The sequence below is a fragment of the Microtus ochrogaster genome, chromosome 18 (assembly GCF_000317375.1).
Source record: "Microtus ochrogaster isolate Prairie Vole_2 chromosome 18, MicOch1.0, whole genome shotgun sequence".
Lineage (NCBI taxonomy): Eukaryota > Metazoa > Chordata > Mammalia > Rodentia > Cricetidae > Microtus > Microtus ochrogaster.
Window position 1 is genome coordinate 37,148,092 of NC_022020.1, and position 19,581 is coordinate 37,167,672.

The 19,581-nt window shown below is 37.9% G+C and overlaps 1 protein-coding gene across 5 annotated transcripts in view; it reads left to right on the forward strand.

Moving 5' to 3' along the window:
* Positions 1–1,545: 1,545 nt before the first annotated feature.
* Positions 1,546–19,581, forward strand: part of Dmxl1 (Dmx like 1) — a 145,570-nt gene continuing 127,534 nt past the window's right edge. For 4 of the 5 annotated variants that reach the window (XM_026783594.1, XM_026783595.1, XM_005356086.2 and 1 more), the window contains exons 1-4: positions 1,546–2,071; positions 11,832–11,957; positions 15,230–15,301; positions 18,968–19,046. In XM_026783594.1, coding sequence (XP_026639395.1) covers positions 1,985–2,071; positions 11,832–11,957; positions 15,230–15,301; positions 18,968–19,046 — 364 coding nt within the window. In that variant the 5' untranslated portion in view covers positions 1,546–1,984. The remainder of the gene's footprint in view (positions 2,072–11,831; positions 11,958–15,229; positions 15,302–18,967; positions 19,047–19,581) is intronic. The other variant, XM_026783596.1, reaches the window with a different exon arrangement.

Sequence of the window (19,581 nt, forward strand, 5' to 3'; positions counted from 1 at the left end):
CTCAACGGTAAATCAGGTATAATACAGGGTCTCATCCAAACACATTCTCTCTAAGCTCCAATGTGAAATCATTTTGAGGCAGGATAGAAAAACAGGAATATTTGAAATGATAGGAGAAGGGAGAAGAGCCCTTCATCCTGGAAACTGGTTGAAACCTACTTCTAGCAAAGAATCAAGAATTCTAGCACAATTAACAATTGTTCAAGATCTTTCTCTTTAAACCTCAAATTTCCTAGGAATCTCACCCAAAACCTACTTACAGGAAAATAAATTCATATAGTAAACACTTTGTGAAACTTCTGGCTTCATCCTTTCAGAGTCCAGTTCCTTTGAAGTTATTTCCAGGGACACCTTCTAATCTCTCTTATCAAAAGAAAGAGAAAAAGAGGAAGATACATTGTTAGCAACCTTTTGAGATGTAACTTGAGAGTCTCCAAAATGGTTTGTATGGCTAAAACAATTCTAGTCCCAGGAACCCCATCCCTTGAGGAGCCCATACCATAACTTGGGTGTGTTCTCTTTCTAAATACTGCTCTATCAACACTCGCACTTAAACCCATATTAAAATATTTTTACTGAACCTCACCTGTGCTTCACGAACTGGAAAGTCCTGAAATTCTTTTCTGCACCCAAGCTCCAAATTCCGGTTTGGCTTGAAGTTTGTAAACTAGGTAAACTCCTTAAGCAGCCGAGAGTGTCAGCGCTGAGCTGTGTGTCTGACCTCTCACCTCTGTCAATATTACTGTAGCAAAGTTCAATATTATACTCATCCATTTGAAACTTTTCTCGAACACTCTGGATTAAGCTTGTGCCAATCATTTGCGATGGAGGGGAACAGAACAGTCTGTCCCTACGAGGGGAAGCCATTTGAACAGACTTTTGTTAATAATAATATGAAATTGGTGTCAAAACATAATGAGCACTGGATGTCACCACTGGTGCCTGACAATTCATTTTGAGATTCTTGGGTTCTCTTTCCAAAACAAAGTAGGACTGGTGGGTCATTATTATCGGCACTACTGTAAAAGAATGGTGTCTATACTAAAAATACATCAATTAGTATTACTGAAGAGCTTAAACCTTTCTAAATTTAGTGACTTGGAAAGGCGCCGGGAAAACCGCGACAAGGCTGAAAGGTTTCAATGGTCACTTTTACAGAGTATCACGGGGGATGCCTGTGGGAAGCGGTGCATCTTGGGACTTGTAGTCGTCCTAGGGTCAAGGAAACGACAACTTCTCCCTGTTGAACTTTCTGTCCCAGCAGTTAGGTTGACCCCTCACCAAAAGCACAGATAGGTAACTTTTCGGTAAGTCTTGGCTCTGACTGATGGCGCAAGGCTCAGAACGCCAAAGGCTCACAGGCTCCTCCAAAAGCCTCAAAGAGATTGGCCTCTCCTAAGCATGGGGCGGAGCTCTAGATACTTCCGCGTCTCGGGATTGGCTAACCCTCGCTAGAGAGGGCGTTACCGCTGAGTGTGCAGTGGGGCCCTCGGGATCGCAGAGGCAAGTCTCGCGATACTTTGGCGCAGAGGCTGGAGCCGCGTCGCGAGCGGTGGCTGCTGGCGAGGGCAGCGGGCGCGCGGCCGGGAAGGTGCCGCCGGTCTGGTGGGAGCAGCTCGTGCCGCGGGGCCTCTCGGGCTGCGAGTGCCACTGACCCGGCTCGGGCGTTGCTTGCGGACAGCGCGGCTCCGCGGGGAGCTCCAGGCCGGGGCGGATAGGTGAGCGGTGGCCGCGCTTCACCTGGGCGGCCGTGACAGGTGCAGAGCGGCGCGGCGCCGCCCCCGCTCGCTCGGCCCGCCCCCTTCAGGCCTCGGCCGCCCGGCTAGGGATGAGCCGCGGGCCCCGACCGAGCGTCTGCGGCTTCGGGCGCCCGGCACCGCCGCCGTTCTTCCACGGCCGCCGCCCCTAGGGGGAAGGCGCAGGGAGGTGGCTGAGCCCAGGCATGAGCTGACTGCGGTGTCTGCTGCGGGACTGGGACGCCGCCATGAACCTGCACCAGGTGCTGACCGGCGCCGTGAACCCCGGCGACCACTGCTTCTCGGTGGGCAGCGTCGGCGAGCAGCGCTTCACGGTGAGTGCGGGAGAGAGAGAGGGAGAAGGGAGGGAGGCCTGGAGCAGACTGACGCTTCGCTCGCTCGCTCGCTCGGCCTCCGCTCCGGTTAGCGTGCTTTCAGGCTTCCAGAAATGGTAGTCCGACCCTCTCGGGCCAAAGTAGCTCTTCCAAAATGATAGTTGAATCACGAGTTGGGGGTGGAAGGGGTCTTTTGACTTTTCTCGCTGCCTAGCGAGAGTTGTCGAACGAGTTTAGTTTCAGTCTTTGGGATATGTTTCATTTTTTTCCAGTTCTAAGGTCAAGCCCTTGTAGTCTTAAAACAGTTACTGAGTATTAAGCCGGCGCAAATAGCAGTATAATGAAAACAGCGCCTATTTATTTTCCTTAAAATTCGCCAACGAATAAGGAAACTATTCTTCATTCATTCCTATCATCCTTTGTATAGTACAAGCAGCGGCCTTGTACTTCTTGGAAAGTTTTGAGGGTATTCAAGGTAACGCTGACAGTTTCACCATTGTAGTTTGAGGGTATCCCCTGTTTGCTTAGGGCAGGTTAAGATTTAGCCAAAGTGACTTGCTCTTCTTTGCCTTTTCCAGCTATTAGAACAAAGATGATCGGTCTCACATTTCTGGCTTTATCGCTATAAATGACATTTCTATCTTAGTTTAGTAATTTCAAGTCATAACTCAGTACTGGACTTCAGATCTTTAGTCTGACTATATCTGTAGTGCTGATGACTTTTGCAGCAAGTTTGTGATTAAATGTAAAATTTTGTATAACTAAAACAGCTTAATAGATGCCCCAGGCTTAGGAATCATAATTTTCCAGATACGTGTGTGTGCGCGCGCGTGTGCTGGACTAAGTAACACTCAGCATTTAACGTGATTTAGGGATTTAATGCTTAAAGTGTCCTTTTAGAGTTGTGTCAACTAAGTTCACTGCTTTCGGAGAGAGACGATGACTTCCCAGTGCAGTGGCACGTGATGCTAGTAGTTGTCAAGATTCTGCTTTGTGCCATTTGCCTAGGGGAAGTGAGGGGAGGGAGAAGTCTTAGCACTTGTCACCCCTCCGCTGACATTACTATCTGTTTTTTTTTTTTTCATTTAAACACTGCCTGGCCCATTAGTTCCAGCCTCTTATTGGCTAGCTCTTACATATTGATCTAACCCATTTTTAATAATCTGTGTAGCCCACGAAGTGGCTTACCTACTATCTGTTCTTAAGGGAAGGAAGTACAACTTCCTTGGAGGTCTCCCAAGGTGGGAGAGTATAGGATAGAGAAGTATTACATTTTCTGCCATCCCCCCCCTTTTTTTTTATGAGGGCTTTCTCCAAGGCAAGTGCTCCCAGCTTCTAAAGGAAGGCGTTCTGAATGTACACAAGGCCACGGTATGTGTACTTATAGAATGATTAATATGACTGTTCATTTTTACACCTACATGTATTCCTCTGTAAAATCTTGGCCAGTTGATTCCATGTTGCTTTTCAGGAGCTAAGAAATGTATCTTCAACTGTCATGTAACTTGTTGCCCAGTTCTGTTTTTAAAGTCAGTTTTTCCTAAAGCAAGTGTTGATGACTTTCCTCAAGCTGGTTGCAGATTGCTTTCAGATAAGCATACAAATAAGTTACATACACATTTATTCACACATTAGAGAGTAAACACATATACATACATTAGTTTGGTATAAAAATCCCAGCTCTCTTCTATTTTAGAGTCATGTTTTTTCCTGCAGCCAGCTGTAGTCCCATTTCAGCAAGTTTCTTGCTCTTAGTTTCCTGAATAAATTAGTACATCTTATATTTCTTTGTCTTGAAACTGCGCGTTTTCTCCTTCATGTTTATGAACAGTCTGTTGTTTTCTCCCTTGAGATTTGTTTAACCTCTTTTCTTTGAATGGAATTGAAGACTCTGAGGATCAAATCATAGGCCTCTGGCATTCTAGTCAAGCATTCCTCCAAGCTCACCCCTCCCCCTGCTCTGCTTTTGAGGTTTTTTTTTTTTTTGTTTTGTTTTGTTTTTTTAGCAAGAAGAGCAAAATATTAATGATAGATTAAATGCAAAGACTAAAAATCCCTCTGAGTTGTAGTTGCACTTGAAGGGGGGGGACTTGGGATTTTGCAGTCTCCTATTCATCCTTTGTGGAACTTGATGATCTCTCTGAAGTTGAGCCCGTCTGCAGTTCTTCCCTTTACACTTTCGCAAATATTTCAGCGCTCGGAGGATCACAAGAACAAGACTGGTTCCTAAGTAAAGTCTCGACATACTTCAAATTGAATTGGAATGCCAATTTTCATGTTTTAAAATGCTGTTACTAGCCGGGCGGTGGTGGCGCACACCTTTAATCCCAGCACTCGGGAGGCAGAGGCAGGCGGATCTCTGTGAGTTCGAGGCCAGCCTGGTCTACAGAGCTAGTTCCAGGACAGGCTCCAAAACCACAGAGAAACCCTGTCTCAAAAAACCAAAAAATAAATAAAAAAAATGCTGTTACTAATATAGGTTATCATATCAAAACATTCAGTTTTTTTTTCTTACTACATCAACTGCCTCAAACTAGTTTGGATTTGCTCTGGGAAAGCTACTAGTGGACACCGACTATCTCACTCAAGCATTCAGAATGAATTCTTTTATTTCATTGTTTAGCACTTTTGCCTTGAGTATGTGTCTAGGCTTCCTTGGGAGTGCCTAGACAGTCACTGACGTCGCAGTTGAGTCATAACTGCTTTGGTTTCAAGCATGGTTCTTTTTGTTTGTTTTTAATGTTTTCATTGAGCTATATATATATTTTTTCCCACTCTCCTTCCACCCTCTGTTTTTGGATTTTGTGAGACAAGGTTTCTCTTTGTAACAGTCCTGACTGTCCTGCCACTCCCTTTGTGGAGCAGGCTGGCTTCGAACTCACTGAGATTTGCCTGCCTCTGTCTCCCAAGTGCTGGTACTAAAGGCATGCGTCAGCAACGCCTGGCTCAAGCATGGTTCTTTATAAATAGGTTGTTTGTTTGCTTGCTTCCTTGTTTTTCATTTTTGAAAATTTTGTTTTTGCTTTTTGATTCAAGGATCAAACCATTGGGTCTTGCACATGCTTACATGCTGGGGAAGCTCTTTGAATCTTCAACACTGTTTTCACCTTTTCTTTTGAGTCAGCACCTTGCCACAATGCCCAGGACTTCTGATCCTCCTGTCTGCTACTAGCTTGGACCACAGGTCTTTGTCATTAGTTGTTTTTGAGCACGTTCTTTTTCTAACCATTAAATTTTATTTTTCTATCATCTTTTAATGGGACACTGTTTTGTTACATGAAATGTTTACTTATTAAATTAAGGTTATAGTTCATTGTGCCTAATTCATGGTACTTTGTACTAGAAAGTGTATAAATACTGGTTGACTTGATGTGTGAACAAAGCAGCTTTATTGTAGTGCAGTTAATAATTGCAGTCTTTTAAAATTGCTTTAATAATTTAGATATGAGTCTAAATACAATATTTCTACTAAAGTTTCATGAAATTTTTTCATAGTCTATTTGTTACACGTTTTATCATCAACATCAAATGAGGAATTAGGGAGATAATGGATACATAAGCCAAATTATTATTTTATCTTTGCTTACAGTAATGCTTCCCTCTTTCTTTTATTCATCTTAATTTCCTTTGGGGGGTGTTGAGGAAATGTTCTGTTTATGAGACACAGTAATTTAAAAAGAGATACCATTAATTAAAATTTAGATGTCTTAATATTTGTGTAGAATGCTGACATAAAATACTTTTTCCTTTTATAATTAGTCCATACTTAGTGCTACATAATTGGTTCATTTTATCAATTACTGTGATTTGTGTTTTGGAAGAAACAGAAAGGGAGTTAATTTATTTTTTCAATTTTATTACTTTTTTAAATGTGTGTATATGTCACATGTATGGTAGTCAGAAGAGAGCTTGTAGGAGATTGTTCTCTTCATCTGCTGATGGTTGAAGTCAGGGTTCTTTGGATTGATTTGAGGTCATCAGGCTTGTAAGTACCTTGCTTGCTGATTCAAGAAGGTTACCTTTTAAGAAACAGAAAGCTAGTATTTAGGATTTTCTTTCTGTATCGAGGGTAAAACAAATATTTTATAGCTTCAGACTTTCTTTAATATTAGACAACTCGGTGCTTACTCATGTCTAAGTAGATCCAGTTACAAATTCAAAAATGCAGCTATGGTTCTATGGGGGTTTTGGTAGGGAGACTAAATAAGTTTCTCTTCCCCCAACTTTCTGTGATAGTAATCTTTGTTTTATTTTAGGGATGCTTTATTGGTGGCACTGTGAATTCTGTATTTGGAAAATGGAAGGGTTCTATGAGTGGTGTACGTCTTTGTGGGTGGGGAGGTTATAGATGGGGAAAGTTTGCCTTTGTACCTATCTGGAAGAAGAAAAAACTTCATGGTATCTATAATGCCGTTCCAAGTAACTTAGTTGACCTTTGTTTTAAAATTTTTGGTTCATTTTATCAATTACTGTGATTTGTAGAAGTAAGTACACTTAAAAATCAATAAAATTACACTAATTGTCAATATTATGGTTTTAAAAGAGAGAATAAGCATTAATTACAACATAATCAAACTTGAGTTATTTAACCAGAGCATATTCTAGAAAGAAAAATTTTAGGACATTTACCTAAAATGAAAGGTTCACGAAAACAAACTTTGTTTTAGAGAAATTAGCTTCCAGATTAGAAGACTGGCTATTACAAACTTGAATTTTGAAATTTAGAATACTTCAGGTTAATTGTCAGACTTGGAAGTTAAGAAGGTCCTTTGATAGATGCTTCTTAGTGCACTGGATTCAGGTCTTCCTGTGCATTGCATCCTGTTTACTTGAGTTAGTGACTTACGGTTGTTACCTGTACCTAACTGGATGATTTTCAGTTGAGAACCTTCATTGGCTAGGAACAAAGGCTTCTAATTATACTTATTTATTTATTTTGAGACAGGATTTTACTATGTAGCTCAGGCTGACCTCTTAACCCCTACCACCTAAGTACTGGGATTATTATATATGTCATTCTCCTGGCTTGGTTAGAGATTTGACAGAAGTAGTTGGTGTACCAATTGTAATATACAAATATTTTGTGAGAGTTATTTGATAATCCAGCACAGTGTTTTTGCTATTGTTTGTTTGTTTGCATTACTGGGAACTGAACCCAGGACTAGAAGCATGTTAAATACCAACTTTGTCATTAAGCTGCATTTGGTAACTCTTCATATTAAGGTCAAAGCACCTTAAGTGAGTTTTTGTGAATAATGTATTACAGACAAGTCTATATCTAATGTTTAAATTGTATTGACTTTGTTTTTATATTTTGAGACATAATCCTGTCCTGGAACTCCTTGTATAGATTAAGTTTGCCTTGAACTCACAGAGGTCTCCTGCCTCTGACGATTGAAGATGTGCACTGCCATGTTGGCTTTTGTTATTTTTGAAATAAGGTCTTATTATGTAGCTCAGACTATCATCTAATTTACTAGGTAGCCAGGGCTGACTTTGCACTTAGATCCCTTCTCAGCCTCAGTAGTGCTAGGATTACTAAGGGAATGTACTAGCAGGCCTAGCTCACAGTCCATTGTAAGGCTCTTTTCTTACTGATATACTTTCATGTGATATAAGTTCTAGAAGTTAAATTAATTTTATATATTGATAAAACTACTTTAGGTGACTTTAAGATTTAGGTGTATTATACACACACACATATAATCTACCCCTTTGTTAGCACAGACTTTATGTAAATTTATAGACTAAAAATACAAAACAATAAAAAATTAAAACATGGCATTGTTTCTACTTTTCACAAACTTTGGAAAACATTGCGGCGAGAGAGTAAATGTACTCTTTCATTTAGAAATGTCATCCATTTATTTTGGGCCTAGAACTTAAAGTACATATGTATATGTGCGAGCAATTAATACAGGGTGAAACCAGGGCTTTTTGCATGCAAGAGCATGCTCTACCTCTGATTACTCTCTCTGCTCTTGGATCTTCTGATTGTGGAATTCCTATCACTTCTGTGTTACACAATGTGAAAACCAGACCTTGAACCTTGTCCTTATTATTTAGCATGGTTATTTTTAGACAGCTACATCTTATAATTTAGATAATTTGACATGAGTTAATTTAATAATAGTCTTTGTTGTCAACATCTTTTAACTTTCTTGAACCTTCTTGTTTTTGAATCTAACCAAATCCAACATGCTTTGTTTTTTCTTTATTCCTTTTTGTATCTCTGTTCCTGACTCTTATCACTCCTTGATAATATAAATAAAACTGGGAAATGCAATTCTATTTACCACCTTTAGATGAGACCTCAAAGCTTCCCAAGCACCCATCCACCCATCTGTTCGTTTTATCTCATGTTCCTCCATAAGATAAAACCTCCCAGCCCAACATTCTGTTACTCATATAAACAAACATTTACCTGGAATTTGTCGGCTGATCACTCCCTCATTGTCAGTTACAAGCCAAAAAAGTCACTATATCAGCATCCTTTTTTTCCCCTGTCATTGCACAATGAATGATATATTTTATCCTACATGTCCCAGGTTAACCCCTTTCTCTATGCTGTGGGTTTTATCTTCAAATTCTATCTGGGGCATTGGTCCTTTATTATCTACTTTCTTTTTTCTCTGGAAATTTCAAGATATGTTTAAAACATTCATCTTAAAAACAGTGCTTTCTGGCAGCCCGTGTCTCCTTAGTTGTCAGTGTCTTCCATGTTTCTTTCTCTTTGGCATTTGTCAATTCACTTATTTAGTTTTCTCCTTAGCTTAGTTATAACGTCCTTCTTATAGTTAGTTATAGTTATAACATCTTTTAGTTAATTACAACATCTTTTCTCCTTTTCTTCCCCTTCCTTTCTCTTCTTCCTCTCCTTCCTTCCTTCCTTCCTTCCTTCCTTCCTTCCTTCCTTCCTTTTCTCTATTCAGTGTTCTTTGTAAGTTACCTTTCAGGATGATAATTTGTCCTTGGTCTTCCATTCTGTAGGGTATATTACCTCTAGTGGTGAGATCTGTGTTTTGAATTTCAAAATGATAAACAATTCTTAGATTTTTTTTCACTTGAAGGTGCAACATACTCAAAATCATTGTTTAGGCTCGGTTTCCCCTCTTGGTATGTCTTCCAGCCTTTCCTCCCACCTTGTTTGGTTTGTTTTCTTATATTATTATCATTGAGTATAATCATCAACCAGTTGTCTGCCTTTTTCTCTCTCTTCCTTTTTAGTTTTTCCTTTTTTTTTTTTTTTTTTTTTTGAGACAGGGTTTCTCTGTGTATTCCAGGCTGTTTTGGAACTTGGAACTTGCTCTGTAGACCAGGCTGGCCTTGAACTCAGAGATCTCCCATGAGATTGAAGGCCACTGGGGTCTACCTCATAAATATCAGATCTCTTCCTTATCGCTGTCCATACTACCAATGTCCTTGTATGCAGTCATACTTAATCTCCAGTTTAACACTGCCAGAGCAGAAGGCACATTAAGATAAGTGTGACCTTTTCAGGTATTTTAATAGACATTTTTAGTCTATTGCTTGTAGAAGGTTCCTTCTTAAACTTTTGCTATATCTGTTATTCACAATTTGTATGGTAGGAATCTTAAATACTTTTTCTCTCTTATGTCTAAGTACTTTTACACATTCTTCAAGCAGCTTTTCAACTCCTTCTGCTTTTGCAGAAAAGATCTTAATATTTAGCTAACTTCTCATTCCTAAAGCTTTAAAGTAGAAGTCTCTAGTCAGATTATCATTTCTCCTGTATTCACTCATTCACTCATTCACTCATTCACTCACTCACTCACTCACTCACTCACTTACTTATTTATGAGTCAGGGTATCTCTATATGATCACTGTGTAGATCAGACTGGCCTCAGACTCACAGAGATTCACCTGCCTCTGCCTGCCAAGTGCTAGGATTAAAGGCATGCATCACCACCACACAGTGATATTATTATTATTATTATTATTATTATTATTATTATTATTATTATTATTATACCGTAGCCTAGTTCTTTCTTTCTTTCTGGGGCCCATGGTGTCCTTTGTCATTGCATCCTAAGCAGCTAGAGAGGTAGAAAGTAGTAAATATTCTGAGAACAAATGGGACAGAGAGCATGGGATGGAATCAACTGCTCTAAAGACAAAGCACATTATGGGCCGCACCACACCTGGGCAACTGGTCCTAAGAGATCTAAGAAAGCATTCAGATTAGTCTATTTTTGGATTATATAGTGTTAAATAATGTTTGATTTAAAATTTTGTGTTTGGGCTGCTAACTTGAGTTTCACCAGAAATAATTCAATGAATTTGGTCCATTTTTAGGACGGAACATCCATCCATTTCTGAAATTTCTCTAAGCATGCTTCTGCCATTTTATAATATGTATTTTATGCAAAATGGTGTTCTCAAAATACAGGCTTATAAAATTAAGGGATCAGTAAACTGAAAATATTAGACAGCACGCTACATTTTTTTCATAAAATATTCAGCCAATATTTTTTAATAATAAAAAAGCATATTCATCTCACTAATATACAAATTTGTTCTTACCTTTTATAAATGTTAAAAATTTTTGTATGCCAAATAATTGTTTTAAAATACTTATCATTAGTTTTTTTTTTTTTTAATTTGGATTTTTCAAGACAGGGTTTCTCTGCAGCTTTGGAGACTGTCCTGGAACTCTGTAGACCAGGCTGTCTTTGAACTCACAGAGATCCGCCTGTCTCTACCTCCCAAGTCTGGGATTAAAGGCGTGCGCCACCACTGCCCGGCAAAAGTTTGATTTTTTTTTACCTGTTTTACATATCTTTACCTTGGGCCATGCAATAATTTCTCAGTTGGACAAAGTTTTAAGAAACCCTGAGGTAGACAAAGACCAGGCAAATAAAACTCAGATAAGATACTTTGATATGGAAAAGGAATAGAAGGAAGGGCGGTGTAAGGACCACCTGGTGAGGGAAGGAATCAGGCAAAAGTGCCTGAAATGGACTGTCCTGGTAAGGAGTTGGGGTTTTTATTGCAAGTGTAGTGGGAAACTTTAAAATTTAGGTAGGAATTATAACTTGATGTAGTAAACATCTTTAGGAGTCAGCTGTTTGGTTTGAGAACAGACGAAGATATAAGCAGTTGGATTGTTAACAGTAGGGCAGGAGACAGATGATGAAGTTACAAACAGGGATGATAGCATTCAGTGAACATAGAAGAAATGCATGTGATTGGTTTCAGATGGGCATAGTGATATTTTATTTATGTTTTATAAATAAAACTTGCCTGTAGACCAGAAGGTGAAACTAAGCCATTAGAGGGCAGGCAGTGAGGTCATACACCTTTAATCCCAGGATTTGGGTGTTGGAGGCGGGGAGGATCTCTGTGAGTTCAAGGTCACCCTGGGCTGTGCCACAGCCTTGCGGAACAGATTCAAGTGGAGGTGGCTGCTCACACCTTTAATCCCAGCACTAGAGAGGACTATAAAGCAGGATGAGACAGGAAGTCGCACTCTTTGAGTCTGAGGAAGAGCTCTTTAGTGGCTTGGCTACTTTGCTTTACTGATCTTCAGGCTGAACCCCAATATCTGTCTCTGGGTTTTTATTATTCGTGCTACAGTTGGGACTGATTTGTGGTGGATTTGCATATAAGAAGGAAAGAAAATAGTTCAATGAAGACTGTCTCGGAGGCAGTTAAAATTTTTGTGTTTTAAACAATATTTAATGCAAGTTTTCTACATATTTTCTTGAAATGTCTATCATTTTTATTTTAATTTTTTAGGCCTATGCATCTGGATGTGACATTGTAATACTGGGAAGTAATTTTGAAAGATTACAGATCATCCCAGGCGCTAAACATGGAAATATTCAAGTGGGATGTGTGGACTGTTCAATGCAGCAAGGCAAGGTTTGTAATCTTGTGGTAACTTGCAGATTCATTTTGAGTATAATTTTTGTCAGCATAATTTCTGAAATATATATTTCCTATTCAATTAAGACCTTCTTTCCAAGAACAAAGCTATACATTTTTTTGGCTCTCTAAGATGCATTTTGGAAAATGTCAGAAATTCTGATAATAATCTTTTGTTGTTTTAAAATACTTTATTTTATGTGTATTCCTGAGTATATTTATGTGAACTGTGTGTGTGTGCAGGTTATCAGTTATTGCCAGAAGAGTATTTACCTGGACCTGGACTTGACAGTTGATTGTGAGCTGCCTAACATGGGTTCTGGGAGCAGTACTTACTTAGGTCCTTTGCAAGAGTAGCAAGTACTTTTAATCAGTGAGCCATCTCTTCAGCCCCTTCTTGATTTTTGAGACAAGGTCACATTGTAAGCTCATTTGTCCTGGAACTCACTATGCAACCTAGGCTGGCCTTGAACTCAAAGCAATCCTACTGTCTGTTTCTTGAATGTTGAAACTACAGACAGGAATTATTATACCCAGTTAGGAATCTGTTTTTCTATAATTTTAAGATGTAGCACAGTCTTCTCTACTAATTGAAACAAATGTAATTTTTACGTCTAAACATGTCTAAAGCTTAGTTTTTCAGCATTAGAAAAAAAAATCAAGGCTGGGTGGTAATGACACATGTCTTTAATCCCAGTACCTGGGACATAGAGGCAGGTGGATCTGATCTCAGTTCAAAGCCAACCTGAACTCTCTACATAGTTCCAGGACAGCTAGAGATGCACAGAGAAACCCTGCCTTGGAAAACAAACAGAAGAGAAAAAAAAAAACAATATAAATTAAAAGCCTCCTAAGAGGTTAACTTTCTTTAAAAAAAAAAAAAAGGAATAACATTATTTTTAAAAGGCAAATTTGGTAGACATTCTTTTTAAAACGGTATTCTAGTAACTTCTGGTAAGCATCGAAAGAATACATATACTAAAATATGAAATGTTTTGTTCATTTTTAGGTCTAAGAAAAGACTTACAGAGGCAGGAGAGATGGCTCAGAGGTTAAGAGCAAGGCTGCTCTTCCAGAGGTCCTGAGTTTAATTCCTAGCAACTACATGGTGGCTCATAGCATGAGATCTGGTACTCTCTTCTGGTGTGTAGGTGTAAATGCAGGCAGAACACAGTATATATAATAAATAAATGAAAAAAAGAAAAGACTTCTAGGACTTCTATTTGTACATGAAAAGTAAAAATAGTAAATTGAAAGTAAAATAATTGCAGCAAATACAAAAGAAATAACATGTAGTTGTTGTTGATCATTTTGACTATAGTTTTGTAAAGTGTTCTGCTAGGAGTCATACCAGGCAACATATATACCTTGAAATAGCACCAACTAAGTATAGAAGATTAGGCCTATCTGTCTGTCTGTCTATCTTTTTTTTTTTTTTAAATTGCTTTAGCTAGCTTGGAACTTGCTTTATAGACTGTGCAGGCCTTGAGCCCACAAATCTCTCTGCCTCTACCCCTTCAGGGACTAAAGGCATGCACCATCATGTTAGGTACCTAATGATACTTTTGATAAAAGGAGGTTTTATTTCAGTCTTTATCTGTTTGTTGTACTGCAATTTTTTTTGTCACTTGATAGCCCTTCTTTTCAATATAGTTACAAATGCCTCTTGTTTAGTTCTTAACAGTGCTACAAACATGCTGCTCTTTACTTTAGAATTCTAAAATTCAGTGAGGTGCTTTTTGTTGTTGGTGGTGTTTATTTTGTATTTTTTCCTTTTCATGCTTTCAGTGTTTGCTCTCCTAACTTTGTAGTTCTATAATCTCATTACTGTTAAAAACTTAAAATATCATTTAGATTCATAAAGCTATTAATGTTGGAAATTTGATAGCTTTCATAGCTTCCAGCAAGAATGTCTTTTTTTTTTTTTTTTTTTTTTGGTTTTTCGAGACAGGGTTTCTCTGTGGTTTTGGAACCTGTCCTGGAACTAGCTCTTGTAGACCAGGCTGGTCTCGAACTCACAGAGATCCGCCTGCCTCTGCCTCCCGAGTGCTGGGATTAAAGGCGTGCGCCACCACCGCCCGGCAAGAATGTCTTTTTTTTTTTTTTTTATGAAGATTCTCCAAGTTATGTGATTATCTAGGTTAGGATGAAGTCATTTGGTTTTATGATCAAACTAATAAAAGGTAAGTTTCCTTACTAACAGTTAGCAAAGCTTTCCTTAAAGTGTCAAGAAGTTAGGCAGGATGGCACATACCTATAGTCCCAGCTACTCTGAAGCCTAAGCAGAAGAATTTCTTGAGTATTTGTGTATTTTTTTTATCTGTTTGGTTTAATTTTTGTTTTGTGTTTGACATAGGGTCTCAACTCTGTATTCAAGGCTGAACTGTAAACTGTAATCAATCCTTTTACCTCAGCCTTTCCAAATTCTGGGATTACAGGTCTCTGCCACTGTTATTAGCTGATTTCTGAGATTTTGATGGTGGTCATTCAAGCTATTTTGGTTGCTTTTTTAAAGATTAAATTCATGAAAGAATTAAGCTTGTTGCATGGTTCCAGGGTACATGAGCAGAGCCCTGGCTTCAGATCATGTATTTCTGCCAAAAAATGAAGAAATTTAAAAAAAACATAAAACGTTAAAAAAAAGTTTAGGGAATTGATGAAGAATAGATATTATGTTTCTTTTAGATTTATTTATTTTTATGTTCATTGGTATACTGTCTGCATGTATGTCTGTGTAAAAGTGTTGTCAAATCCTCTGGAACTGGAGTTACAGACAATTGTGAGCTGCCATGTGCGTGCTGGGAATTGAACCTGGGTCCTTTGGAAGAGCAGCCAGTGCTCTTAACCCCAGAGCCACCTCTCCAGCCCTTAAGTTTAATTTTTTTTAAGTTAAGTTATTTGTTGGGAGAACTATGAACTCCAATGATAGATAAGCTTAAAAAACTCATTTTAAAATCAGGTCAGATTTCATGTTTAGCAACTATCTTGTTGCTAAGATTTTTGTTGAAAGATGTTTTATGAATGTTCACTTCTCAACATAGGACTGTTAGAAAAATAGTGTTATATGTATTGTAAATACAGATAGAGAAATCTCTGAAAATATGTACAGAAGGTAGCCATGCTGGGATTCTAATCCTGTATATTCTCAAGTACTGTTGGATGAAATCATGTATTTGTATATTTAAAAATGTAGCCATAATAGTTATTTCATTTACTCTTTTGTTCCATAAGTATGTTAATCTATTTATAATTGTCTTTCTTTTTAAAAGATTGCAGCATCCTATGGAAATGTCATCTCTGTTTTTGAACCAGTCAGTCTTCCAAAAAAAGGGAAAAATTTGGTTAGTAGTTTGTTATTTTTCTTTTTTGAATTGAAATATGTTTAGTATAAAAAAGAGGGACTCAGCAAACTAGTATAAGTTGTTGACTATAATTGAATATAAATGTTTAAGTTCAATGTTCATACTAAAATATAATTAAATTTTTTATTGGAATTGAATTATACTAAATTGTGCCAACCAGATATCTTAAAGTGCTTTGTTTTCCTTCTGACATTTTTATTTCATAATAGGCAAAGAACTGATAACTTTAAGTTTAGAAGTTACTTTATTGCTACTATGCGATACCATTGTTTAGCTATAAGTGGCACTTTATTCTTGGTTTATAGAGCATGCTTGAACAGTTTTCTGCCTTTTCGTGTGTATTGTTCTTACGATTACATGATTTGCTTTTAGTATTAAGACATTTCTAGGACTTTGTTTTTTGCTTTTATTATATCATGTAATATAGTTGCTATCAGATCAATAGGTGTTCTTTATAAGAAAAATATATAAGAAATTAGTTTCTTAATTAACTAATAGTTGATAAATATAACAAATAGGCCACATTCTTTTGCATGTCTGTGTAGTCACCATAAATTTTAAACCAGTGATTCCTAACCACAGGAAAGCATCAGCATAGTGAAGTGAGACAGGCTTAGAAGTTGTAGGATTGCTTTCTATTTCTGTTGCTTTGCCTATAACCTTCTCTGCTCAACTCAGAAATTAATTGGCATTTGTTCATTCTTAATAGGATGATATATTAAAGTTCAGAAATATAACGAATTAAATAGTGTTTTAATGATAGGAATACTCTTATATAGCTTCTGATGATTTGGGGGTCATTTTTTACATGAATCAGGAGTATCTTACAAATTACCCCGCCCCCCTCTCACTCTTTTCCCCTCTTTTTGATACAGAATCTTGCCCTGTACCCCAAGACAAGTCTGGAATTCACCATGAGTTCAGGTTAGCCTTGAACTCTTAATTGTCCTCCCAAGTGCTGGTTTTACAGGCATGTGCCACTATGCTGGGCACTCACCAGCATTCATTTTCAAGAAAAGTTTCCAAAATTCTGATTTTTGTTAGTGTCTTTAGGTTATCTAGTTAACCCAGTATTAGAGGGCCTTACCTCTGTATTAAGTGACTGGCAGGTGTTTTGGCAGAGACACATCTTTACAGTGTACACAAATGTTCCACACAAGGAACACAGTTTTTCTAACTCAACAACTATCTGCTGAATGAAGAAAATAGTTTGGAAATTAGTTTTGTTAAAATACCTTTTTTGTAATAATAGATTATTATAATATATATAATTACATGATATAATTGTGTTTTTTATTTTTAAAAATGACTATTATTCTTGTAAATATAATAGTATAAAATAGTAAGATCAGACTAATTGTTTGTTACACAGTATTTCCCCTTGAAGGGGAAAATTGGAAAAGACAGAGTTGGACAAAATCTGTAATACCGAAATCTAGTTTCAAGCACTCCTTAGATCCTTATACAAAAGATACTTTCGTTTTTCTTATGCATTCTAGAATATTCTTTTGAAATGGTGGTATGAGAGGTATACTTTTGGATTACTGTTGGTGCTGGGGACGTACCTCAACAATAGAGTGCTTGCCTAGTGTATACAAAGCTGTAAGCTCGGGGGCTGGAGAGATGGCTCAGTGGTTAAGAGCATTGCCTCGTCTTCCAAAGGTCCTGAGTTCAATTCCCAGCCACCACATGGTGGCTCACAACCATCTGTAATGAGATCTGGTGCCGTCTTCTGGCCTGTAGGCATACATGCAGACAGAATATTGTATACATAATAAATAAATAAACAAACAAACAAATATTTTTAAAAAGCTGTAAGCTCAATCCTAAGCACTGCAAATAGCAGTAATAAAATTATTAATATTCTTAATGAATTATTAGTGAGTTCTTTTTTGTTTGTTTGTTTTGTTTTTCGAGACAGAGTTTCTCTGTAGCATTGGAGCCTGTCCTGAAACTCACTCTGTAGACCAGATTGGCCTCGAACTCAAAGAGATCCGCTTGCCTCTGCCTCCTGAGTGCTGGGATTAAAGGCATGAGCCATCACTGTCTGGCTATTAGTAAGTTCTTATGTTCAGCTCGTAGCTTAGCACTGTCCAAAACTGTGCGTATATACCATTGATCCATCTGTGTGTCTAGTTCTATTGAGGACTGATGTTCATTGTGCTTGAGAGCTATTCTGGCATTCCTAAAAGGGTATTCTGTAGTCCACATCTGGTATCAAAATCACCTTAGGTATTGGTTTAAAGTCCATATTCTTGTGCTTCAAAGTGAACTTTTTGAACTTGAATTTTTGGGTATGTATTTGGAAACTTGAAATTTTAATAAATATCTTAGAGTATTCTTTGTTGTGTGGAAGTCTGAGGACCATTGCAGTAAGATAGTTATTTATGGGCTAACTTAATAGGTCACAGTTTGAACTTAAAATGAACTACATTAGAAATTGTTGGGTTATATACTAGTACTAAGGGTACCCATGGTTTTCATTTGTATATGTAGTAGTGCTACATGTATTTTTTTTAAATTTATTTCATGTGCATTGGTGTGAAGGTGTCAGATCCCCCAGAAACTGGAGGATAGGCAATTGTGAGTTGCCTTGTGGGTGCTGGGAATTGAACTCAGTCTCTCTGGAAAAGTAGCCACTGCTCTTAATCATTGAGCCACCTCTCCAGCTCCATTTTTTTTTTAACTGTTTGTAGATTCAAATAAAAGATGTTTGAAAGAATGAGAAAGTCTTACAGTAGTGCATTTCAGATAGAGATGAAATATTAAGAGAATATTTAAATTATTTGACCCATGGACACACATTTTAAATTTCCCTTCAAGCTTTAGTGTAATAAAATACACATATTGTAAACAATGTTTGACATGAGGATAGATAAGCTATATGCTTATTGGTTATTTATATGCAGGATTGACTTTCCGATCCCAGCAATGGGTAGTCTGTTAATAGTCTTTTTTTTTTAAGAGTCCTCTTTATCATCTAATTCAATGATTCTCAGCCTTCCTAATGCTGCGACCCTTTAACACAGTTTCTCATGTTGTGCTGACCCCCAACCATAAAATTATTTTCATTACCACTTAACTAGTTTTGCTGCTGTTATGAATCATAATGTAAATATCTGATATGTAGGATATTCTGATATATGCCCCCCGAAAGGGTCTTAACCTACAGATTGAGAATCACTGATGTAATTCCTATTTCTCTTGACTGAATTATTTTGTTCTCAAAAAAAAAAAAATTACTCCCTCCATCCCTACTCAGTTAGTGGTTGTTCTACACTTCAGAGACCACTCTTACACTCCCCCACTCCTGATGTTCTCACTATTCTCTCCTATGCTCTGTCCTCTCTCTCGCTCTCTCTCGCTCTCTCCCTGGCTCTCCCTGGCTCCCTCACTCTCTCCGTCTCCACTGTTCTCTCCCTCTCCCTAACTCTGGGCCCTGTCTCGGCTGCTGCATTCTCTTTCTCTCCACTCTGGACCCCTCCAGATGCCTATGGATATTTTCTCTCTCTCACGCACAATAAAATCCTTACCCTAATAAAAAAAAAATTACTGCATTGATATGAGCACAGCAAAAGAGAACATGTTTATTTGATATAAAAGATGCTAATCACAATTAACTAACTGACTTTTTTCTCATTTTAGGAACTTTATAGTCAGTGGCAGAAAAGTGGCCAATTTTTTCTGGACTCAATAGCACATAATATAACTTGGGATCCCACAGGTAAGGAATTTAAGAAGATTAGTTAGAACAAATATCACTGAACTAGTTTGTTTTTATTATTATTATTATGTGTTTCATCTGTCAGACTGTGGTGAATGCAAAAGTAAATAAAGCAAATTGTGCCCTTTTGCTTCAAGCAACAATCATTTTCCTACTTTTGTTCTGTGGGTTGGAATTGCTACAGAGTTTTGTGGGAATGCCTTGTCTCTAATCCGTGGATTACCTGAAGTAGCTTGAAATGTGAATCTAATTAAAATCACATATTGATTGGGCTGGAAGATCAGAGAACTGGGAGCAGCCCCAGTTGCTTCTTTCCTCCCTTGTCTTGCAGTTCAAAAAGGTGCTATCTACACCCCACCTTATCACTTCCTGTCTCCACCTCCCGAGTGCTGGGATTAAAGGTGTGTGCCATAAGTGCTGAAATTAAAGGCATGTGCCAGCACGGCTCAGCTTTCATGGTTAACTAATGACTAGCTCTGCCCTCTGATTTCCAGGCAAGCTTTATTTGTCAGAACACAAACAAATACCACAAAAC